The following is a 23,888-nucleotide window of genomic DNA, read 5'->3' as shown; positions in this document are numbered from 1 at the left end:
CAATTTTGCATTAGAAATTGCTGAATTCAGCACCGGTTGCATCTTTATGTTGAAGGATTCTGTACATATTCTGTTTTGCTGGTTACTGGAAGATCAGTGAAGTGATTGACAGAAGTAACATTCAATTGCTAGGAGTTCTGTAGAAGACATGGATTTTGTTTTCTCTTTTGTTAAAAATAAAACAACTTAAAATCCTACTCTTGTTCATTAGTTGTATAGTGTAGCAGTAAAAATGTCTGACTGAAATGTTAGTGTTTCTATACAATGATTGAATGTTTGTGTCTTAATGGAAACTTTTTTATTTTAAACATTTTTTATAATAAATTTATTATACAATATATTTAAATATTTCTGTTTAAAATCTACTTAAATATCACTAAGTTGAGATTTTACTGTTTGCATTTTTTTTTTCTAGCTGCAGCTAGACCATGACTACAGTATATCAGACGTAGCTGTGGACGACAGTTGTGCCACGATGGTGTCGGCCACCAAGGAGGGTCAGATCTATGTGTGGGACCTCCTGACATACTCACTCAACAATATGTTCCATGGTATGTCTGTGTTTATGTGCTAATCAGAACTTGTGTTCCTGGTTAACCAAAAAAGTACATTCAACTTGTTTCCGATGGTGTCCTTTTAGTTGTTTGGTGTAGAGACAGAAGAGGTTATGAGATACAAGGGGTAGTGATTCACTAGCACTTAAAATAGAATCATTGTTTTTGAACATGATTCACGTAAAGCACTTAAGCTATAAAGACAACTATTTAGCCAGCAAACCCAAGTGTATACACAACATAAAGCATTTGCCAATGTATTAATTGGGATGCTTGTTCAGAGCATTGTAAAGTAAACAATGTTGGTGTCATTGTTATCTTTCAAATCGTTGTTTTTCTGGAAGATTAATGGATACACGTATAATCTGCTATATTTCGTACAAGATTCAAGACAACTGTTACAGCTGTACTTTTTATATATAAATATGTGACCTTCTTATCAAGCATTTCGTTTAAAAGTAAACAACAATGTCATTAATTATGTTGTTAACATTAAAAAAATTCTAAACAATTGGCCAACTTGATGGTGTGGGCCATAAAGGTCACCTTTTCTCAGTCATCATTCATCCTGGGTTATCAGGACAAGTGTATTTTTCTCCATAACTCCGTATGTTTTGATACTGTACAAGGGAAACATTATTTTATGTATAGTATTTAAAGAGTTATTGCCCATTGATTATATTTAGACATATTTTTAACTTGGATGCATCTCTTTTCTAAATAATTCCATATATTTTTGAGGTGTCGACTTCATACAAATATGTACTGTTGAGGAGAAGTGTTGTGCAAAGGAAACATTATTTTATGTATCTCTTTGATTCTTTTTACTAGAACATGTCTACTTGTCTCCATAACTCCATATATTTTTAGGTATTGACTCTAAACTTCACACACATATTGACTGTATTGACTGCAAACTTCACACACATATTGACTGTGTTGACTTCAAACTTCACATACATATTGACTGTGTTGACTTCAAACTTCACACACATATTGTCACTGTTTTGACTTCAAACTTCACATACATATTGACTGTGTTGACTTCAAACTTCACACACATATTGTCACTGTTTTGACTGCAAACTTCACACACATATTGACTGTATTGACTTCAAACTTCACACACATATTGACTGTTTTGACTGCAAACTTCACACACATACTGACTGTATTGACTTCAAACTTCACACACATATTGACTGTATTGACTGCAAACTTCACTCACATATTGACTGTATTGACTGCAAACTCACACACATATTGACTGTGTTGACTTCAAACGTCACACACATATTGACTGTGTTGACTTCAAACTTCACACACATATTGACTGTGTTAACTTCAAACACACATATTGACTGTGTTGACTTCAAACTTCACACACATATTGACTGTGTTGACTTCAAACTTCACACACATATTGACTGTGTTGACTTCAAACTTCACTCACATATTGACTGTGTTGACTTCAAACTTCACACACATATTGACTGTGTTGACTTCAAACTTCACACACATATTAACTGTATTGACTTCAAACTTCACACACATATTGACTGTTTTGACTTCAAACTTCACACACATATTGACTGTGTTTACTTCAAACTTCACACACACATATTGACTGTATTGACCTCAAACTTCACACACATATTGACTGTATTGACTTCAAACTTCACACACATATTGACTGTGTTAACTTCAAACTTCACACACATATTGTCACTGTCTTGACTGCAAACTTCACACACATATTGACTGTGTTAACTTCAAACTTCACACACATATTGACTGTGTTGACTTCAAACTCCAAACACATATTGACTGTGTTGACTTCAAACTTCACACACATATTTTCACTGTCTTGACTGCAAACTTCACACACATATCGACTGTGTTAACTTCAAACTTCACACACATATTGACTGTGTTATCTTCAAACTTCACACACATATTGACTGTGTTGATTTCAAACTTCACACACATATTGACTGTGTTGACTTCAAACTTCACACACATATTGACTGTGTTAACCTCAAACTTCACACACATATTGTCACTGTCTTGACTGCAAACTTTACACACATATTGACTGTGTTAGCTTCAAACTTGACACACATATTGGCTGTGTTAACTTCAAACTTCACACACATATTGACTGTGTTGACTTCAAATTTCACACACATATTGTCACTGTCTTGACTTCAAACTTCACACACATATTGACTGTGTTGACTTCAAACTTCACACACATATTGTCACTGTCTTTACTGCAAACTTCACACACATATTGACTGTGTTAACTTTAAACTTCACACACATATTGACTGTGTTGACTTCAAACTCCAAACACATATTGACTGTGTTGACTTCAAACTTCACACACATATTGTCACTGTCTTTACTGCAAACTCCACACACATATTGACTGTGTTAACTTTAAACTTCACACACATATTGACTGTGTTAACTTCAAACTCCAAACACATATTGACTGTGTTGACTTCAAACTTCACACACTTATTGATTGTATTGACTTCAAACTTCACACACATATTGACTGTATTGACTTCAAACTTCACACACACATATTGACTGTATTGACTTCAAACTTCACACACATATTGTCACTGTCTTGACTGCAAACTTCACACACATATTGACTGTGTTGACTTCAAACTTCACATACATATTGACTGTGTTGACTTCAAACTTCACATACATATTGATTGTATTGACTTCAAACTTCACACACATATTGACTGTGTTAACTTCAAACTCCAAACACATATTGACTGTGTTGACTTCAAACTTCACACACATATTGACTGTGTTGACTTCAAACTTCACACACATATTGACTGTGTTGACTTCAAACTTCACACACATATTGACTGTGTTGACTTCAAACTTCACACACATATTGATTGTATTGACTTCAAACTCACACACATATTGACTGTGTTGACTTCAAACGTCACACACATATTGACTGTGTTGACTTCAAACTTCACACACATATTGACTGTGTTAACTTCAAACTTCACACACATATTGACTGTATTAACTTCAAACTTCATACACATATTAACTGTGTTGAGGTGAAGTTTACTGCCATTCGGAACTCCTCGGCCATTTTTTTCAAAAACAACCTCGGATGTATATGGACGGTTTACATACTCAAAAAGAGGTACGTTTAAGTCCGCTGCAAGTAGATCGCGTAGTAATTTTATTTAGCAGTTAAACTTTATGTCTTAACTCTCGGGAATCTTATTTATGTTTGCAACAATACACTTCACTGGTAATCAATTTAAACTTAGATCAATACTTACAACTCTAAAACACTAAATTTAATTAACGATATAATTCAAACAAATACGAACTACTTCAACTGATGTAACCGGCATACATCCGAGGTTGTTTTTGAAAAAAATGGCCGAGGAGTTCCGAATGGTTTACTGCATAAGAAACATTTTATAATTGGGACTTCTATTGTTATTTCCCTTTGATTACTTTAATGCTTAATTTTCTAACTTCTTATCTTAACTAAACCATATTATGTGTTAGGTATATGTAGAATTGTTACCATTTGATTGTTTTTACGTTCATTCTTTATTTTATTTATATTCATTATATTTTTCTTCACTTGACTTGCACTGATCGAAGAAATGATATTGAAGTTTATACATAATATTGTCAATACATGACCCATAATTATCCTGCTAATAATACAGCAATGATTAATCTAACAGTCAACTCAATTGAAAACTGTGGTATGCTTTTAAAAAACAAAAAAGAAAATTTCATGCCTTATTTCATAAATGTTTTAAACCTTATTTCTATATAGTAGAACTTAGGACCAGTCACTTAGTTAATCCCTTCTTACCGACATATGGCATATAAGGAGTTTACATCACTCCGAGTGGATCGTGTGGTTATCACATCCAGTGATAGCTCTAGTTAAAAAAGCCTTATTGCAATAATCTTTAGCTTAAATAGCCTGAATTGGGATTTTATATTGAAAACAAGTTTCCATTGCCTCAATAAAAAAAATGGGTAGCATAATTATTTGAGAATGTTGTCATTATTTTTTATCATGAAGTGACTCTGGATGCTATTTATTTCCAGCTCATCAAGGAAAAATCAACTCTATACAGCTTTTATCAGGTAAATCGTGATCCTTTGTCACATTCCTAAAATGCTATGTTACACTTGTAATAACATTATGATATAAATATTAGTGACATTCTTTTCTATATAAAGCTTATGGCTTATAGAATATAAAGTTGTTTTTTATTATTTTTCTGGAAGAACCTTGAATTATATGGGGGGAAACCTTTTTCAGTGATGATTTTATTTCACATCTAGTATATTAAGGGCCTTCCACAGTGCAACAAAAAGGGGATGGGTGTGTGTGTGTGGGGGGGGGGAGAATAGGCCAAAAATTGAAATGGTTCAACAGTTCGTGCTTTATTTAGTTTTGAGGAACAATCTTTTTCAAGAGTAAAGCATACATCCTTTGTTACATGTACTTATTTTGGTGTAATGATGAGTTTAGCAAATTCACAAAAGGATTTAACTGTTAAGTTGTCCAAATATACATTGTTTCTTTATGATGGTAATATGTATAACCATTCAGTTCAATAAAGTCATTTTTTTCTGAACACTGTATTTTCAAAATTGCCAATATTGCATCTTTAATCTGTGCTGATGATTTTCATTTCAACATAGTAACATTTAGAGTGTAAATGGCTTTGTCATAAAGATTAAATTTACATTTATATTACTCTTTAAGAAAAACATGACGATGAGAACAAATTTATGAGTATATTATTTCATTTCTTGTCACTAAAAGAGCTAAGTATTAAAGGTGTTGTATTTGATGACTTCAATAACGCTGCTTGTTGACCTTTTGATATTTTTTTTTTAATAAAAAGGATGAAAATTAGAAATAGAAGAGTTTAGATTGGCAGCAGGCTTTGATCCTGGATCACCTCTGGATTGCTAGACAAGGTTGTTACGGCTGGACCACTGAGGATTTGATATTGTTCCGGTGTTATGTTACACCATTAACACAATTCATGATAATACCAAAATTTGTCAACATTACAGTTAAACTTGTTAATCTGAATGTTAATTTAACATGAATGGAAAAAGTGAACGCCTTGGTTTACACTTTCGCTATCAGGCAGAAGGTAATAATGAGCATTCACGGGGCCTAATGTATCCTGGGTAACTTCTTTTTTTATGCTTGAATTAAAAAAATATACTGAATAAAGCCAAGTGTGACTTCATCAACCCATGGCTTTCATTTTTGAACAGATCGACGCCAGATAATTTCCTGCGGAGAAGACCGGTATCTGCGTGTCCTTGACCTTGACTCTGGCACAGCGAGCTTTGTGAAGGATATGAAAGAAAACGTTCTGTAAGAAATATTTTTATCATTCAATAAAAAGAAGTTTGTCAACTTCTGTAATGTTTTCCATAGCTACTTTGATGCAAAAGTGTTTCTTTGAATGAATAGTTGTCTTCTGGATGTAAATTCTTTGCTCTCCGTCTTTCTGTTACAGGCAGACATGTTTTAAATGTGTATTCATGCAACTGACACGATGTATGTTTATACTTTAATTGATTATATCATTCCTATTGTGTTGTTTTCAGTGCTGTCCAACCATGATTATATAAGTCAAAATATTGTCTGAATAATGTCATTTTTTATACGCCCAAAGGGTCGTATTATGTTATGGCCTCCATCGTCCGTCCGTCTGTCCGTCAGTCTGTCCGTCCGTTAGCAATTCCGTGTCCGGGCCATAACTTGGTAACTAATAAAGCCATTTTCAAATAAATTTATACAAATCATCACTACATTAAAAGGATGTGTCGCGCGCAATTTTCAGGTCCATACCTCAAAGACTAGAATCGCCATGGGGGTGCGTTAGCAAATCCGTGTTCGGGCCACAACTTGGTCACTAATAAAGTCATTTTCAAATAATTTTATACAAAGCATCATTACATAAAAAGGATGTGTCGCGCGCAATTTCCAGGTCCATACCTCAAACACTAGAATCACCATGGGGGGGGGGGGACGTTAGCAATTCCATGTCCAGGCCATAACTGGGTTACTACTAAAGCAATTTTCAAATAACTTTATACAAATCATCTCTACATTGAAAGGATTTGTCAAGCATGCTTTCCAGGTCCGTACCTCAAAGGCTAATTTTACTGGGGGGGTTAGCAATTCCGTTTCAATATTGGAAGTTTAAGCCTTTGTTGTAAACACTTGACACCTAGTAAGCAGTATACTAGCATAACCTAAATGTTTATTAAAGACCTCAAGCCGAATCTTCTTCAGGCGTATAATGCTCCGTTTCGCGGTGCTCTTGTTGTAAGTGCAACACAAATGTGCGCTGTTCTTCTCTTTTTGTTGCCTTTTGTCATAAGTATGTATAACAAGGTTGATTAGATAATGGAGATTCAGTTATGCGGACCAAAGCTTTTAGGCGATATTGTTATGCATTGTTATAAAGCATTAATAGGTCAAAATTACAGCCTGTAAGTTACGTCTCTTGACATGGAGAGAACAAACTCCAAACTGCTGTATTATCTTGTCAGATAAATTCTGACTCCCCTTTAGATTTGAAACTTCAAGTAAGGTAATTATAATACTTTTATAAACCACTGTGACATATCTTCTCCAGCATAGGAAGATCTCGTTATTAGTTCCTTTTGTAAACTCTTCATGTGGTCTTGCTGATCAAGGCAAGTCCTCTCATGTCCAGGCACTCAATAATACTTGATTATTGTGAAGTTCCTGATATAGAAATTGGTAATGGCTTCATAAATGAGCGGCTGATGGTAAAAATTCTTTCAAACATCTTTTTTCTTCTTTGGTATCATCAGTTAAGATGTTTGACATTTACCATATTATTTGTGAAAGCCCACAGTGCATTAATCATATTACAGCCCCAGTTATTTGACCTTATCCATTAAATGAATCTCTCTCTTGTCAAACTTGTCCAGTTTTCACTAACATTCAGTAGAACTTACAGCTATTAGCCCTTTCAAAGCATTTCCTTAAGTTCAGGGGCTGTATTCATTAAGCATTAGTTAGTGAAAAAAAATCTCAAAGTAAATTTAAAGAAAACTAGTAATGTTTTTGCACCAAAAGCATTAAACAGTTCCAAATAATAAAATCATATGGATACATTGAATGAAAAGTAGAGGGTACTTAAATAAGTCATTGTTAAAATATGGAAAAAAAATCACTGAATTGATTTTTTTTACTAAGAATTTATAATAATACGGCCCCAGGACATTGAGTCCTTACCAGATGGGAACCCAGCAATATAACTTCAAATGACTCACCATACAACTAGCTGATGATTTGTTTATCCTAGATATTTTTCTTATCTTACAGGAGCCTTGCTGTGTGTTACCAGCACGTGGTTGTCGGACTGGACGGCGGGCAGATTCAAGTCTGGGACATGGAGAGGGCCATTCTCCTCAACACATGTCAGGCTCATACAGGTAAAAATTCCAGCAATGTGTCAGTATTTTTTAGCACCAAATTACAATGTAGATTTATTAAACTTCAGAGACAATATTTAGGGTGTTGTTCTTTGCGCTTAATACATAACAGTCATGCTTTTTGGCATACATGATTGTTTCATTTGCATACAAGGTAAAAGAGCTGTTAGTGATAATATAAAGGCAATGCCATTGAATCTTGACAATAAGTGAAGCACAGTCTCGGTAATACGTCTGTAATATTAATATGTTTTTTTTTTAATTTCAATTAACACCTACATGAAATGCATGGTTATTAAGATATAAATTTGCAATTTCACAAAATATGAGATTATGAATAACTGCATTTATATTTGAAACATATTATCTGAATTTTTCATCCAGTGGTCCATTTTTTGCTGAATACTTTTAAAGCATCAATGTGTTATAGCACACATATTTATTTTGCATGGTTAAAAAGGATACTGAAGTAGCAATGTTAAAATACAAAAGTATTTATATTAAGAGCATTTGTTACAAGATATCATTGTTTAAGTTTATTTATAGTTGCATTAAGGCAAGGCCCGTTCGGCAAGTGCTCCGATAAGAGACTGTTAATTACTTTAGGTTTTTGGAGCATAGTGCACAGACATTACCCTGATTTTTTAACGTGCACCAGTGTAAAGCTTTATCACACGGGACCACCATTTAACGTCCCTCCCAGAAGACATGGTAGTATTTTTTTAGTGGTGGGGCAGGGATTTGAAACTGCGAGCCCTGGAGTGACAGCCAAGTGTGTTACCACTAGACCACAGATCCACCACCCCGTGTATGACCATGCATTCCAAAAGTCTTATTCTAAATTTTAAGCCAAACATGAGGTGTCATTACAAAAGTTTCACTATTGAAGTAACACACATAATTAACGAATCAACATAAGAACTAGCTTATAGATTTAGTTTTTATCCTAACATCAAATCTTTATGAAACATGTGATTAAGTTATAGTTTGATGGTTCAAATTAGTATTTGAACAGATTCTATGAATGTAGAAGAAATAAGTTGGCAGGAAAGATGTTGTTTCTTTGGAAACATGAGTAAAGTAATTGTTATAAATCATCATGAAAATGATGCACCAATGAAAATCCATTAATAGAAAAAAGCTATGAAGAAATTGAAATACATTGATCAATCATTATTTTTAGCATTTTTTTTATAGATGATTATTTCATTTGCAATATCTGAAAACCTAAATTCATATTCAAGCAGGCAGGCAGGCAGGCAGACAAACAGTTTATTTCGACTTGTACAATGTACCTTGTAAACAACACATATGTTTATAATGAATAATGTTAATGTGTATGCATAATAACAATGTAGTAAAAACAAGTATATGTACAAAAAAATAACACAAAAAGTTCATATGTTACAACAAATTGGTGTTTTTATAAGTATGCAAGCAATGAAGCTTATCAATATTAAAATATTCTCACCTTGTGAAAACTGTCGGTTTTGATAGGCCCTATAGATACATGTATGTTTTTGTTGCTGGACTCAAACTTGTATTTCAAATAAATTGTTTAAAAAAAATGATTACGGTTACTTTGATGGATCAGTATTGTTTTTCCTCTTCGACCTTTTTAATACACTCACTCACTGATTTTATGCTGGCAATGATGTTTTGAAACTTTTTTTTCAAACTGAGTAATTTCACCTTCTTTTATGAACACACACTAAACAAAAACTGGCAAGATCTCATTTGATCAGAATTTTATAAGTGCTTAAGTAATTCAAATTTCAAAAGCATAATTAACGCAGTTTGGCAAAATATTTTTTTCTTCACATTTTTAAGTAGATGTGAACGATTGAGCTGTTATTTTGATCATGTTTTAGTTTTGTTTCAATCCTGTTGTTCACATTTTACACATTTGTTTTAGATGTCTGACCCTATAAAACGTGAACAAGTCACTTTCTAACTGTAATGTACATATTCCAGGAGGAGTGACCTGTCTGCACATATCGGACGACCACACTTTGGTGTCAGGAAGCATGGACAGGTCTGTGTGTCTATGGCGGCCAGCGTTCCGGTGACCTTGATCATGGCTGTGTTGACCAATGACCATACCACACCACATTGCCGAAATGACTGTTGATATTTGTTATTTATTTGTTAAATTCAGTAATTGTTTTATTTTTGAAGACACTCTTTTGGTTGACATCCTAGTGAAAAAGATAGCCTGAGTCTTGGCAAAGCTATAAGAACTCAGCTCTCTATGCAAAGGAATTAATAAACCTATAAAAATCATTTTTGCTTTAAACTCATGTTTGCATAACTATTGACAACATTTCATAACGACTTCTATTTGAATTGATATCATCTAGCTCTATGTGGATGCTTTCTATTCACGACCTCTGTTATCCCTCATATCTTGTAAAACGTGTATTACAGGTGTCAAGAACTGTTATTGTTTTACATGGGAATAACATAAACTTTTTTTGATATCATACATTTATGATCTCATAATTACTATTGATAATGGCTTTAGGTATGCCAGATACTACATGATCGTTCAGGATATTTATATCCAACTCGGCAACATGAAACCATTTTTAGCTTCAGTGGTAATTCTTACACCAATAAAGTTAAACTCACATTGCGAGAAGTACATTATATTCGTGTAGGCCAGTTCTGTTCAGGTTCAAGGTCGTTCTGGTAAGGTTCAATGTCGTTCTAATTAGGTTCAAGGTCGTTCTGGTAAGGTTCAAGGTCGTTCTGATTAGGTTCAAGGTCGTTCTGGTAAGGTTCAAGTTCTGGTAAGGTTCAAGGTCGTTCTGGTAAGGTTCAAGGTCATTCTGGTTAGGTTCAAGGTCGTTATTGTAAGGTTCAAGGTCGTTCTTAATAGGTTCAAGATCGTTCTGATCAGGTTCAGTGCCGTTCTGGTAAGGTTCAGGGTCGTTCTGGTAAGGTTCAATACCTTACCAAGGCCGTTCTTGTAAAGTTCATGGTAAATTTATAATTAAGGATTCCTTAAGAGCGTTTTCTAATCATCATGGCAAATATAATTATAATCCCAAATCTAATTTGACTACAGTGCAAGCAAGAACGTCTATTGCATAATATATACGGGTGTCATTACAATACGATGGCATATATTTATTCTCCAGCCATAATATCAAGAAAAACGGCAATATTGTGTGATTTTTTCCTCTAAAATTAGCATGATTTTGTCTATGTCCTTCCGCCAAACATGAACTTACTATCGGCCGTAACGCAAATAAATCATTTTAAGTCATTATCACCCATCTGTGGACGAATCCCTTCCTGGTCATTTAATATGACTTGTTCCATGTTGTACGCTGCCCATATTGTCGAAATCACTGAAATGTGATTGCTTTAAGAACGTCTCGCTCTCAAATGCTGTTAATTTTATTTCCATTCATCTATTCAATCTCTAATCATGTTAAGACAAACACTTTATGAATACCGCTGAAAATAGGACGGACTACGGCTTACCAAAAAGGCGAGGGCGGGGGGGGGGGGGGGGGGGCTCTCAAATAAAAAAAAAGAAGCCTTAACGATAATATATTTAATTACATATTCATATTATGATCGTCCCGGATGTTGGGGCATTTTTATAAATTATTATAATAGGCGAGTTACTTTTGCAATTAGTATGTCAAATTATAAACGAGAAACACTACATTTACAAAATTAACAATCAGACTAGGAAAGAATGTCATTGCAAATCCAGTGGCTCTTTCCAACGGCGCTTTCTTGTAACCAATCCAGAATAGCACCCTCCCTACGACGAACAGACAGACAAGCACGGGAATAACCCGTGGCGTTGAATCCGTGAGATGGGTACACAATACAAGCTGACCAAAAATGCTCAGGATAAGCTGTTCAATAGTGTTCTGTAGAAATTTGGCCTCGAATTTCACAACGTCCTCGCTGTTGCCTGTAATTGGGTCCATGGCTGCAGTGCCTGCCCGCCTGCTGCCAACCCCGTGTATTCCGTAGACGAGAGTCAACATGGACAACGCCTGCCATTGTAGCGTGAATACGAGCCGTTCAACGACAGAATTCAGCTGGATGCCCCGCGTTGGTGTGAACATATATCCAAGTGGAAACACCACGATAATTACAACAATTGCGCGAATAATCCCTCGTCGAACTGTTGAAATGTCTTCCGGTCTGGCTAACTTGACACTAGAACCTTGATTCGACATATTTGGTTTTAATGCTGAACTATATAAAGTTTAACAATGCTGATGTCCTATTTGTTAACCACAGGTGTATTCAATGGGCGCATTCGTTTTCATACCCGAGTTAACCTACATGATGAGACCCGAGTTTTCTCAACACCATAGAATGATTTGAGCCAACTAAGGTAAGATATTAATTTGCACAATAGTACTTCACAATCTGAAACGAAACACTGCCCTTAAGTAGTTTTGCCACTTTGCACTGGACTAACAAACTGCAATTATGTTCTTTTTTTGGGGGTTATTTTTGCTAAATATAAGATGCATTTTTATGTTCAAACACTATTTCGCAGTTAATTTCTCTGATATCAATGCGCAGTTTTTCTGCCGCTTTGTTATTTTTAACGGAGCAGGTTAAAGAGTTGACAACAGGGTTAATATAAAGTTATTTGCCCAAGTAACACTCGAGTTCAACCTTAGTACACTTGAATAAACCCGGGGTGCGAAAACGAATACGCCCGCTGTTTTAATAGACTAAGTAAACGGCTTTCTTAATTTGAAGTTATAACTTGTTTACTCTCGCACGTCATATTGACATAGTAGATAATCGTTTAAGCATTTGAAAGCAAGTAAGCTACAGTGGATCAATATTATAACAGATGAGGATGTAACCCCCACCTTTTTGAACACTGGACTCCGAACCATTTTGGGCGGTATTCCGGATGCCGAAGTTAGTATACCAGATTCCACTACAATAGCAAATAATTGACAGTAGAAGAATGACTTTCATTGAAAATGAAACCGTCAATATGGCCACATTTGCGAAGGATTCATACCGTACCCCCCCCCCCCCCCGGAGCACATTTACACCAAAATAATTTGCATTCCAAGCCTTAAATTATTCAAATTTTAATAGCTATATTAACGCTTTTTGTCAATTAATAGAGCATATTCTGTCGCAAGTTCATAACAATATTAACAACAGAACTTTAACTTGAACTTGCCTATTTACCACTAGAAGAAGAACTGCGGTTAACATATTGCCTTTTCCTGTTCATGTTAACACCCAAATTTGGAAACATTTCATTTTCAAAATACGAATATAAAAAGCTTTCTTAAGATATGAAAATCTTTCGAATCGGTCTACATATTTTTGTTTAAATATAAAATGTGTTTTCAATGTTTATAAACAATGGTAACCTTTTTTAAGCTTAGGGATATCAGTAGGAGGTTTCTGTGACCTCATCATCAATATTATTATTCGGTCTAATGACAAAGTTAGGCTAGGGTATTCAATGTCTTCTTTGAATGCAAAGATTCTTTTAGTATCATGTACTTGATGTATTACTGACATGCATTAGCTACAGTGAAGAAAATGAAGATAGCAATTTCCCTTGTCTGAAATTAAAATGCAGTACCTATAAAGCCGGTATTACATGTGGACGCTGTCGGCTTATTATATAGATACATATAAACGTTAAAAGGCTCGACAAGAAATTGGAGCCGTCTTCTGTGATATTCTTAAAGCTTTAGATAGGGTATGACACCAAGTTCTCCAGTTTAATCTCCCTCAAAATGGCATTCCCGGCCGATTTCTTAACTTTCTTAATCGTTTCGATGCTTATATATAGGAAGCAATGTCGTTTCTGCTGTACACTGCCATAACGTTCCTATTTTTGCAGGTGTTCCACAAAGCTCGGTTCTTGGGCCGCTCTTTTTTGTCTATATTAGCGATACCTTCAACGATATCAAATCCATACTAAGGCTGTTTGCTGACGATATTACTGTATACATTGTTAACGACACCAAAGCAGTAGACTGCAGAAAAAAACGAATGCGCCAAACGTTGGCTAGTTTATTTTCAACTAAAACTAACATAAACTAACTCTCTTCAAATCTCACGCAAATAAAACTAAATAACTTCAAATCTCACGCAAATAAACTAAATCTTCAAATCTCACGCAAATAAACTAAATCTTCAAATCTCACGCAAATAAACTAAATAACTTTAAATCCTCCCTCTCTCCCTCCCTCTCTCTCTCCCTCTCTCTCTCTCTCTCTCTCTCTCTACTCAATTAATTGCTTGGATCTTATTTGAACCGTGTATATAACGGCAATACTTTAAAGAGTACTTGCCTTCTGGTTTTTGATGATGAATTCCTAAATTCATAAAAATATAGAGTTGAATATGGTGTCATAAACTTTCAGTCCTTTGATTTTATTTTGCAGATTCGTGTTATCTTTAAAAACGTTTTGGCTCGCTAGTCCTGAATGTTTCAGCGTCTGACGTCTCTTTCTTTCCAAACTTTACTAAGGGTAGTCATTTGAAAGATGATTTTAGCAAAATTATGTTGTGTTTTTATTTTTAATAATGTTTTATTTGACTGTTCCCAGTTTTAATACAATGATACTTTTCATTATGAAACTCCTTGATCACAAAGTTTAAAACCCTTTATTTGCTAAGGCAGACTGTGCAGGATTTTCACAGCTTCAAAACAATAACTGCATCATATTTTTGAAGAAAAACAAATGCATTAGGCTCTCTGAATTGTATTCCTTCGTCTGCAGATAGAGCCGGTATCTCTAATCACAGAATAATTTTACCTATTAGTTTATTATAATTTGATTTATTATCAAGTTTCCCTAAGTTAATGCTTACTTTGATAAGACCTACCATTTACGTTTTTAATTTTTCGGGATTGTTGGGATAAGAGTGAGGTTGTGCACACAAACTGGTTTAAACCCCCAGTAAATCTACATTTTACTGACGGTTCTTAGGCGGTACCTTACAATCCTTTATAAACACACATTTTTTACATAGTATATATGAACTGTGTTGTTTGTGGAGTTTTGTGGTGTTATCCATGTTTCTGATTTGTGATTGTTTGTTTTTATGTTCTATGTCTTTGGCGTTTACCCTGTGCCATTAAATGAGGTTTATGTGTAAACTTTCGGCTTCTGAGCTTGTTTCTGTAGTTTTCCATATAAATATTGAAAATAACTTCATGCAGAAAAAACGTTATCGTAAAGTAATGCATATAGATAAAGCCTATTTTGTATTACATATCAATCATTTATAATTGTTTTGTGGAAACGACGGCGTTGTTTTAAAAATTAAATCTGGTGATAACTATAACTTGAAATTTTCTTCACACAAGGTGTCCGGTTACTGTTTTAAAATGTGAGAGAAATGGTATACCGGCATTAAAAAGGAATGTCTACTTTTGTTGGTAACGCAGTGAACACCCTAGTACTTCTAGCGCTTGTTGTCTATAATAATTCACCCTCAGCGTGGTCTGGTATTGATTGTTTTCCAGTAAAACACCTTCTGCAGTTGATGTATGTTGCACCTGCTTATCTCACACATCGCAAAAAGCCAAGTGTAACACACAGTATTCAAGCACTTACGTCGTTAAAAATGTTCTTTCTGTACATTATAACACTAATACAAAACTTATCAAAAAACAGAAAGATAAACATGTCAAAAAATCATTTATTTTGGTAACTCTGTCCTGGCGGGAAAATGCATATTTGACGGTATGAAACGCATCAAGGTACCGTACATTCATGATTGCTTTAAGAAACATGTACGACCCCTTGTGTCTTCATAATCGGCGGAGATAGTATATTGGTATCTAATGTGGAAAGAGAACAATATTAAAACTGCTTAAACACAATAAAAATGGATTGTACTTTTATCATTGGAAAAATAGCTATTTGGTTGAAGGAGATGTAGATTGATATAGAACTGTCTATGATAAAGAATACTTTAACAATGATGTGTTTTATATTTGCTCATCCTAGCCTCTGAAGGTTCGCTTATGCCACAAGGAAGACGTAACACGGTTTGGATCGTTAAGATCCGGCATTTATATTCAATGCCAGACGATTTATTAAAAAGCATGTACATGTATATAAGGTAAAGTGAAACAGGACAATGTAACATAAAGTTGGACGGCCATGGATTGAAAAGATCCGGCATTTATATTCAATGCCAGACGATTTATTAAAAGCATGTACATGTACTATAGGTAAAGTGAAACAAGACAATTTAATATTAAGTTGGACGGCCATGGCTTGAAAAAATCCGGCATTTGTATACAATGCCAGACTATTTATTTAAAGCATGTACATGTACTATAAGGTAAAGTGAAACAAGACAATTTAATATTAAGTTGGACGGCCATGGCTTGAAAAAATCCGGCATTTGTATACAATGCCAGACGATTTATTAAAAGCATGTACACGTATTATAAGGTAAAGTGAAACAAGACAATATAACATTAAGTTGGACGGCCATGGCTTGAAAAGATCTGGCATTTATATTCAATGCTTTTCATTAAAAACATGTATTATAAGGTAAAGTGAACAAGACAATGCAACCTAAAGTTGGACGGCCAAATTTTATTGCCCGCGATGGTTGTGAAGCAGACACATGACATGTGTTTATAATAATTAAACAAACCAAAAACCAAATAATGCACCAAACAATTCAGTTTTATTGAAGTTAACTGCAAATTAGCAGAACGCAAATCACGTTCTTGTAGTTTTAACATGATAAATGTGAGTCTTCTGTCACAGGGAGTACTTCATTGTCGATGAAGACATAATAATATTCGTTTTTTCTTACAATTATCAAATACTATAGATATAATTTCAATTCATTCTCTTACACGAATTATATAATCTCTATAACACTGGTACAAGCGTCAAATGTAACTTAAACGCAACTCCGATTGCAAGGAGGAGCAGTCCTCCAGTGGACGGTCGGGTGGCCAGGGAGTTGGGCAGGGAGTTGGGTGTGTAAATGATGCGACTGTTACATCCGGGGCCGTCCGAACACCAGCAGTCGATGGTCGCCTGCTCATCTGTCCCGCTTCTCTTACACCCGTCCATCTCAGCCTGGGTCGGTAGGCAGCTCCGCTCGATGTCTGAGTGAGTAACAGGGAAAACCTGACTTTTATTTGAGTCTCAGAGCTTTTTCTTGTTATATACAGCCGTATAATAAAGTATGTGTTATATTCTTACTAATGGTTGACGATTTCGGTCATGGCAATAACATCATCTTACTTACACTGTTTCTCGTCTTTGTGGTAGTATATCTTGGAGCACTGAGCACAGTCTGGGACAAGAGGCACGGTGGCGTTGTCAAATGGGTCCCCGCATCCTTTGCTGTAAAAACTGTCGCAAACGAAACATTGCAGAGTGGTGCTCTTACCTGAAACAACATTCTCTGTTAAAAGGTAGGTTATTTATTCAGGTTATTACTGATAAGATTATATTAGGCTAGACTACTCGAACAGATGTGATTTTGTTCTTAGCCTGACTATTTGAAGAATAAGAATTGCTGTTATGACTCGATGGTGTTTTTCTTGCAAGTTGTAGCATGTATATATTTCAGTACATTCTCATGGATTTTATTTAAAATGATATCCTTAACCTAAAGAATATAAGGCAATCAAGCGACATATACAATACATGTTTGCCATTAAGAGATCGGATGATTTTGTTGTCAACAAATGCAGCTAACGATACAATTTCAGTTTTTTTAGCATTGTTAGGCCACGAAGGCAAACATTGTATTTATTTTGATTTATGATAGATACAATGATTAGGTTTTCGTAGAAGATGGAATCTATCCAGCCTCAGTAATAAATCATTGCCAGTTCACGCCTGTCTTATACAACAGCATGCATACGAGGAACATAATTCTCGAAGGAATTAGAATTTGCAAATTTAACGTAATAGTACTTCTGTCGCTGTAGAATAAAATTCCCCTTCTGTTTATGATTCATGCTATGAGGAGCGGTATAATATAAGAATAAGTACTGACTTGTCACAACTTAAAACCTACTATCATTATTTGGTGAAAACACACTGAATTTCGATTTGTTTCCGTTCAATGTTTGTGGCTAATTGTTTGTTAACTATAATGCTGTAAGGCCCGCGGTCGTATGGACTATTTTCTAGTTATATTTTTTAAAATAAATACACTAACAGCTGTTGTTTATGTGTTTGTTGTACCCATCGCAGTGTACCAGAAAGCCAGTTTTAAAATTATCAGGCTAAAATATCAACTGGAGGCAAAGTCCGACATTCAAGTAAATTTGGTATTAATTTATATCAAAGAGATGTGACCGACTGGTGGTAAACTGACCGAGCAGTCCATAAAATATAACAAATGGGATCGAACTCGAAGTATTTAGTCTGTTCAAGAGCTGGTTTCACTACTGTTTGCAAGTGAAGTAAGCGTTTGATGTTGTTAAATCATGGAATGATCGTAATTCAGCCCAACTTGCACATTACGTGCATCACCTTTAGCCTGTAAATCCACTTTGCACATCAACAAAACCGACCGCCGTCATAACTGATTCGGTACATGCCTGGCACAAACATCACAAAAATACTTATGACAATCTAAAAAAAAAAACATTTTAGCACAAGAAACATGATTCAAAATGTTTTTTTTCAATACTACCAAAACAGTAGAATGTGTTGATCAAACATTTTGTCAATATTTCAAAAAAGCTAATTCCAGAGCAAAAACGTACTCGAGCTATGCTAAAAACAATAAGTTGTACTTTTTTACTGTTGAACATTTTTTCTTTGGAATCTTAACAAAATGTTTTTAGGCGGAGAGATAATGCTGTTTGAAAAAGGGTAACCACATACACAAATTTGACTCACTTTTAAGGTTAAAAGAGAAATAAAATTAATAAAAGTTGAGACTGAGATTTTGAGTTTTGACGTAGGTATGTTTGTGAAATTGGGACCTGGAAGTTAAAACTAAAGAGGCGGCCTCATTCCCGGATATCATCCATACATGTACAGTGTTAAGATTGGTTTCACTTCGACCGAACAATAAACCATAGCTTTACATTACGATAAACGAGACTATTTGAAGTGTAAAAATCGGACTATTCGAAGCGATTATGTGCAAAATGGCATTGCGTCCTTATTTTAATGGAGTGACTAGCAAGTTTGGAAATAGTATGTTGGTGTTCTCAATTTGATGTAGAATAATTTTATGTTTATAAATGTTTGCATATCACTCTCATTCACATATTTAGAACACTATATGTACATGCAATGCTGTATCTCTTACCTTCAACTGCCAACAATATCAGAACAAAAATCCAAACACAACAACATGCATGCATTTTCCTGCTTTCTCCAACACGAGACCAGAGACAACTATTTGTCTAATGTGTGTGGGTATGCTGGTGAAGATAAAAAACCTCATCGTTACCTGTTTAAAACATAATGCTGTTACCTCGCTGTTATCATTAGACAGCCTATGTTTTGTGCAAAAATATATGCTCGTTCTTAGATCAAAAAGATACATATTTTATTCCCCACCAACCATCCACCCAAAAAGCATATGTATATAAACATCATACTTATAAATGCAATTGATATATATATATATATTTATATAAATTTGAACATTTTATAATGACAATACTTTGTATCAAAGGAATGGTTGTATTATGCGTCTGTCCATATTGCAATAAATCACTTCAATTGAATGTATTGGAATGTTTGAATGATGGTTCATATTATCTTTATTCAAACATATAATCTCGGTTACTAGGATGACATACACAATGAGGTCAACACATTAAAAAAAACAAGTTACCGTGTAGTACATATACACAATGCAAAACACATTACACTCTTTCGCAAGTATTTTCTGTATGGCTGAGAGAAACTGAAAGGAAACAAACTATTGGTGTTACAGTAATCAGTACAACCACGACTGTATATAGAGAACATGATCGAGAACTGTGGTTGAGCAGACTACAAGTACCATCGATAAACAATCAGAAAGAATTAAGATTGAATTTACAAGTTATGACCAGAATATGTCGAGTTTTATGCATCATCGATCTCGTTTTTCTTCTAAAAAATGTTGAATAATTAAATATGAATTTGTCTAGTTCTCTTAACACGTTGCTGTATCAGTCGACGTCATTGTTTAACTGCACACCGTGTTGCTATATGCATAGTAATTACCGAACATTTAATGCATACAAGTGTCGGGCATGGAGATGTAAGTGTTAAGGTTACGTGCCGCTGTTTTCACCTATGGTCGTAAAGTCATCTTAGGCGATATGACGTACCTAACACGTCAGTCATGCATTCTTTTAACATATGACATGGTGTGAAAATCGGACTCCATTTGCTATCGATAATCGAATCGAATCGGGCCAAGCATTTCGATTTACTATCGGACAATAATCGGAAGTTCATAATAAAGCAAAAGTGTTTACATTCACCGCATTTGTGTAAGAGAGTGACCTCCCATGTTAAAATGACTTCAACGAGAATGTACCGGGAGCAAATATTGACATTAACTCGACTTTTTACCTCAACAAAAAATACGTAGTTACCGGAAGTAACATTAGCGACATCGATTTTGGACAACCACTATCGATTGTCGCCGACAAAGCATTGTCCGCGACGATTTATCGATTGGATTCGATTATCGTTTAATCACTAATATGACACATTCTAATTTTTAACCAATAAACAGTGAAAGGTTTTTAGAAAATGGGATCATGCTTTTAGCACCATGGCACACTTTCTCGTAGCGTTGTACGATGTCTGATCGTCAATAAATTCAGTATGTCCTTACCCATTTGAATGATTAACACTCTAACACGTTTTTACAGAGAGTTTGCATTTGAAAGGCGCTTTTACTGAAAACAAATATGTATCAAGTGTTTCCTTTGTCTTAAAATTGTCAGCTAGCGTATAATTCTGGTATTTCAACGTCAAACGGTATTATAGTTTTTATAAGACCTATGCTCTTATGTAGAGTACATTTTTACTCATCTTAGAGAGAAACATTTCAACGTCGAATGGTATTATTGTTTTTATAAGACCTATACTCTTATGTAGAGTACATTTTTACTCATCTTAGAGAGAAACATTTCAACGTCGAACGGTATTATAGTATATATAAGACCTATGCTCTTATGTAGAGTACAGTTTTGGACGGTGCCCGCTCAGGGCAGCGTTCATAGTAGGGGCAATCGGCTGAAAAGTTACAAACCGATTTACCGCCTGTCTCGGTCGAAGATAGAGTGCGGGTTTTCAATGCTTAAAACACCAGTAATATTCAATAGCTTACACGAACATTAATAATTATGCAATAAACCTATAATTCTAAAGCACAAAGGATATGTTTAAAATACATTACTTAAGAATGCATGATTTATTTTATCTTAATTTTTTCCTGCGCGAGCTGACCGTTACATTTAATGACATTGGACTTTTTCCAATAAATCCGGACTCCAAGCTTTACTAGATTAAGAGCCAGTTTTATTAAACTTCGTACGAAGTCTGTTTTGCTTACGAACTTTGTACGATGTATCTCAGGCTGTTTAGCCGTTTTATTAAGAATTTTATATGAACAAGCACCTGTTTCTTCGTAGATCTACGAAAATTCTACGAAAGCTCTGAGGGTTGCGTACGAACTTCGTAGACTAAAAAATGGCCGCCACAACAACAGAAATATTCTACATTGGCGATCTTTCATTTGTTATGGCGTATTTTAACAAAACCAACTGCCAATTTTAAGACAGAAGACGACTCTGTGGAATCTGCAACCCGGTGAGTAAATTAACAAATCGTTAAGACGCCGTTTGGACTAAATTTTCAGGGTAACTGAGCTAACCTGACAGCTGGTTCTTACCCACACACACTACACTCCTCCCCCATTAACCTTTAAAGCCGACGGAGGCACTCCTGCCGTTTACCGCTGCCACCAGTAAAGTAAACCTAGGAGGAAAAGTGCGCCCGGTGTGGGGCTCGAACCCACGACCGCCGGAACACTAGCACGGCACTCTAACCAACTGAGCTAACCGGGCGGCTGGTTCTTACCCACACACACTACAAAATCAACATTGAAGCTTATAAATTTAAAAGTTGCCTGGGGTGGGGATGCGGGGGGTGGGATGGGTCAAAAAGTAAGTTTTTAAAATATCCAGAGCAGACAGAAGGTAAGCATAAGCTCTATTGTTCACAGTTGGGAGACTTGTTTGTCCCAAACTACATTTTTTTTTCAATTTTCTTGCGGTTCTGAAAACATTGCAGCTAGTAATGGGACTTGTACTGGGGACTCCCTGTTTGCAAGTTTGTGCTCTATCAACTTGGATCACAGGCCCTTAGAACTTAAAATAACTTAAAGCTTGCAGTTGAATTGTTCAACCAGCTCGATAAACTGTTCCTGATAACTTAATTTGCAAACAATCTGACCTTTGTGGGTTAGTACTGGGACACACTCATGAACGGTATAATATTAGTACGGTAAACCTGGGAGCAAAAGTGGGACAGGTTCAGATCTTGAACTCCACGACTGATGACTACTTGAGCTCAAGCAATGGCTTTATTAAAACAGAAACCACCTTGCATTTAAAGAAAAATGTCAACCATATTTTAAGCTTCAGAAAGAAAACAGCCTGTTTATAAATAAATAGATTATTCATTTTTTATTTCAGATCTTGACATGGATCCAAGATGCTGGTAACTAGGCGGGACGGATTGTTACACAGAACTGCAGGTTTCTGGATGGGTAACTAAATTTCCGTATTTCCGGTTTACTTGTGTTATTTATAAGCAAGATAAAAGTAAATACAAGAGCGAATCAAGTGGAAATCATGCATTATGTATGTATTTACAGTCAGCTTGTAGCATTTTTTTTAACCAAATCTCAATTTAATACAAACTTCTAAGCTTATCATGCATATAGTTTGATGCACATTCTATAATTATAATATTAAAGATTTGCAGCATATATATGGAATGATTCACATCACTGGATACTGTATATATGTAACATTGCATGTGAAAATGCATAGCAATAAGTGATATAATACTGCTGAAAAAATCACATTGCAAGTTTTCATATTTATTTTCAAAAATTGATGTTTTATGCATTTTTCAAAAACATTAATTTGTGACAGAAATATGAAAAACTGTGATAAAATCTTTTGTCAGCATTCTTGTATCGCTGGTTTTTAGATGTTTACACAAAATTTGCTCATTCCTGGACAAAAGATAAAATATTATTAAAACTGTTAATCTGTAAGAGTGCAGCCTTAAAGAAAACAAATGAAATAAAAAGGGTTTTTTATGATTTCTAGCAGATAAGTTTGTTGTCAAAGAACCAAATTCAAGGTATCATTATAGCCATCTGTCATGTCAGAGACAATACACTAATGTTATTGTATTATATTTGTATATGATGTATAGGTCCTAATTATTAGGTCTATAAATCCGGCTTTAAGTGATTATGAGTTGTGCCCTTTATCTAACTGAGAAAACAACTGATGTTTTATTATACGTATTTTACAAGTGGCTCTGTGAAATATTCTGTGACTGTTAAAAGGTGTATATTTAAAATATTTTGTATATGTACTCAATTTTTTTTATCATTGTTTTTTTGCTCTTAAATAATTTTTGTTTTTCGTTTCAGAGACTCAGCGCCATGTCACAAATACTTCAGAACCTAGAATGAAAGTTACCGAAAGAGCAATAGACTTTCCAATCTCTACAAAATTCATCTTAGCTGTTTTTCAAGGTTATTCTTTGAGAGTGTTGTGGTGTTGAAAGA

At 34.9% G+C, this 23,888-nt stretch overlaps 3 protein-coding genes and 1 long non-coding RNA gene across 4 annotated transcripts in view; 2 read left to right on the top strand and 2 right to left on the bottom strand.

Annotated features, from left to right (window-relative positions):
- The window catches only part of LOC128242110 (protein FAN-like), a 51,309-nt gene extending 40,942 nt beyond the window's left edge, over nt 1–10,367 (top strand). The window contains 5 exon segments of the mRNA XM_052959153.1: nt 416–551; nt 4,686–4,724; nt 5,880–5,982; nt 7,975–8,084; nt 10,059–10,367. Coding sequence (XP_052815113.1) covers nt 416–551; nt 4,686–4,724; nt 5,880–5,982; nt 7,975–8,084; nt 10,059–10,153 — 483 coding nt within the window. The 3' untranslated portion in view covers nt 10,154–10,367.
- A 1,267-nt stretch (nt 10,368–11,634) lies between these two features.
- Nucleotides 11,635–12,328, bottom strand: LOC128245043 (transmembrane protein 79-like). Its single transcript, XM_052963252.1, has one exon. It carries the CDS (start codon nt 12,290–12,292, stop codon nt 11,732–11,734), a length of 561 nt encoding a protein of 186 aa, XP_052819212.1. The 5' UTR covers nt 12,293–12,328; the 3' UTR covers nt 11,635–11,731.
- Nucleotides 12,329–16,041: 3,713 nt separating this feature from the next.
- On the top strand, nt 16,042–16,645 carry LOC128243757 (uncharacterized). The gene is made up of 2 exons (XR_008262893.1): nt 16,042–16,187; nt 16,526–16,645. It is a non-coding gene; the product is annotated as an uncharacterized LOC128243757 (long non-coding RNA).
- A 109-nt stretch (nt 16,646–16,754) lies between these two features.
- Nucleotides 16,755–19,506, bottom strand: LOC128243756 (uncharacterized). The gene is made up of 3 exons (XM_052961683.1): nt 19,374–19,506; nt 17,343–17,486; nt 16,755–17,199 (listed from the first exon to the last, which is right to left on the bottom strand). The coding sequence occupies exons 1-3, from the start codon at nt 19,426–19,428 to the stop codon at nt 16,958–16,960; spliced, it is 441 nt and encodes a 146-aa protein (XP_052817643.1). The 5' UTR covers nt 19,429–19,506; the 3' UTR covers nt 16,755–16,957.
- Nucleotides 19,507–23,888: the final 4,382 nt, after the last annotated feature.

This window comes from Mya arenaria, chromosome 8 (assembly GCF_026914265.1).
Source record: "Mya arenaria isolate MELC-2E11 chromosome 8, ASM2691426v1".
Lineage (NCBI taxonomy): Eukaryota > Metazoa > Mollusca > Bivalvia > Myida > Myidae > Mya > Mya arenaria.
This window is presented reverse-complemented; position numbering and strand designations above follow the sequence as displayed.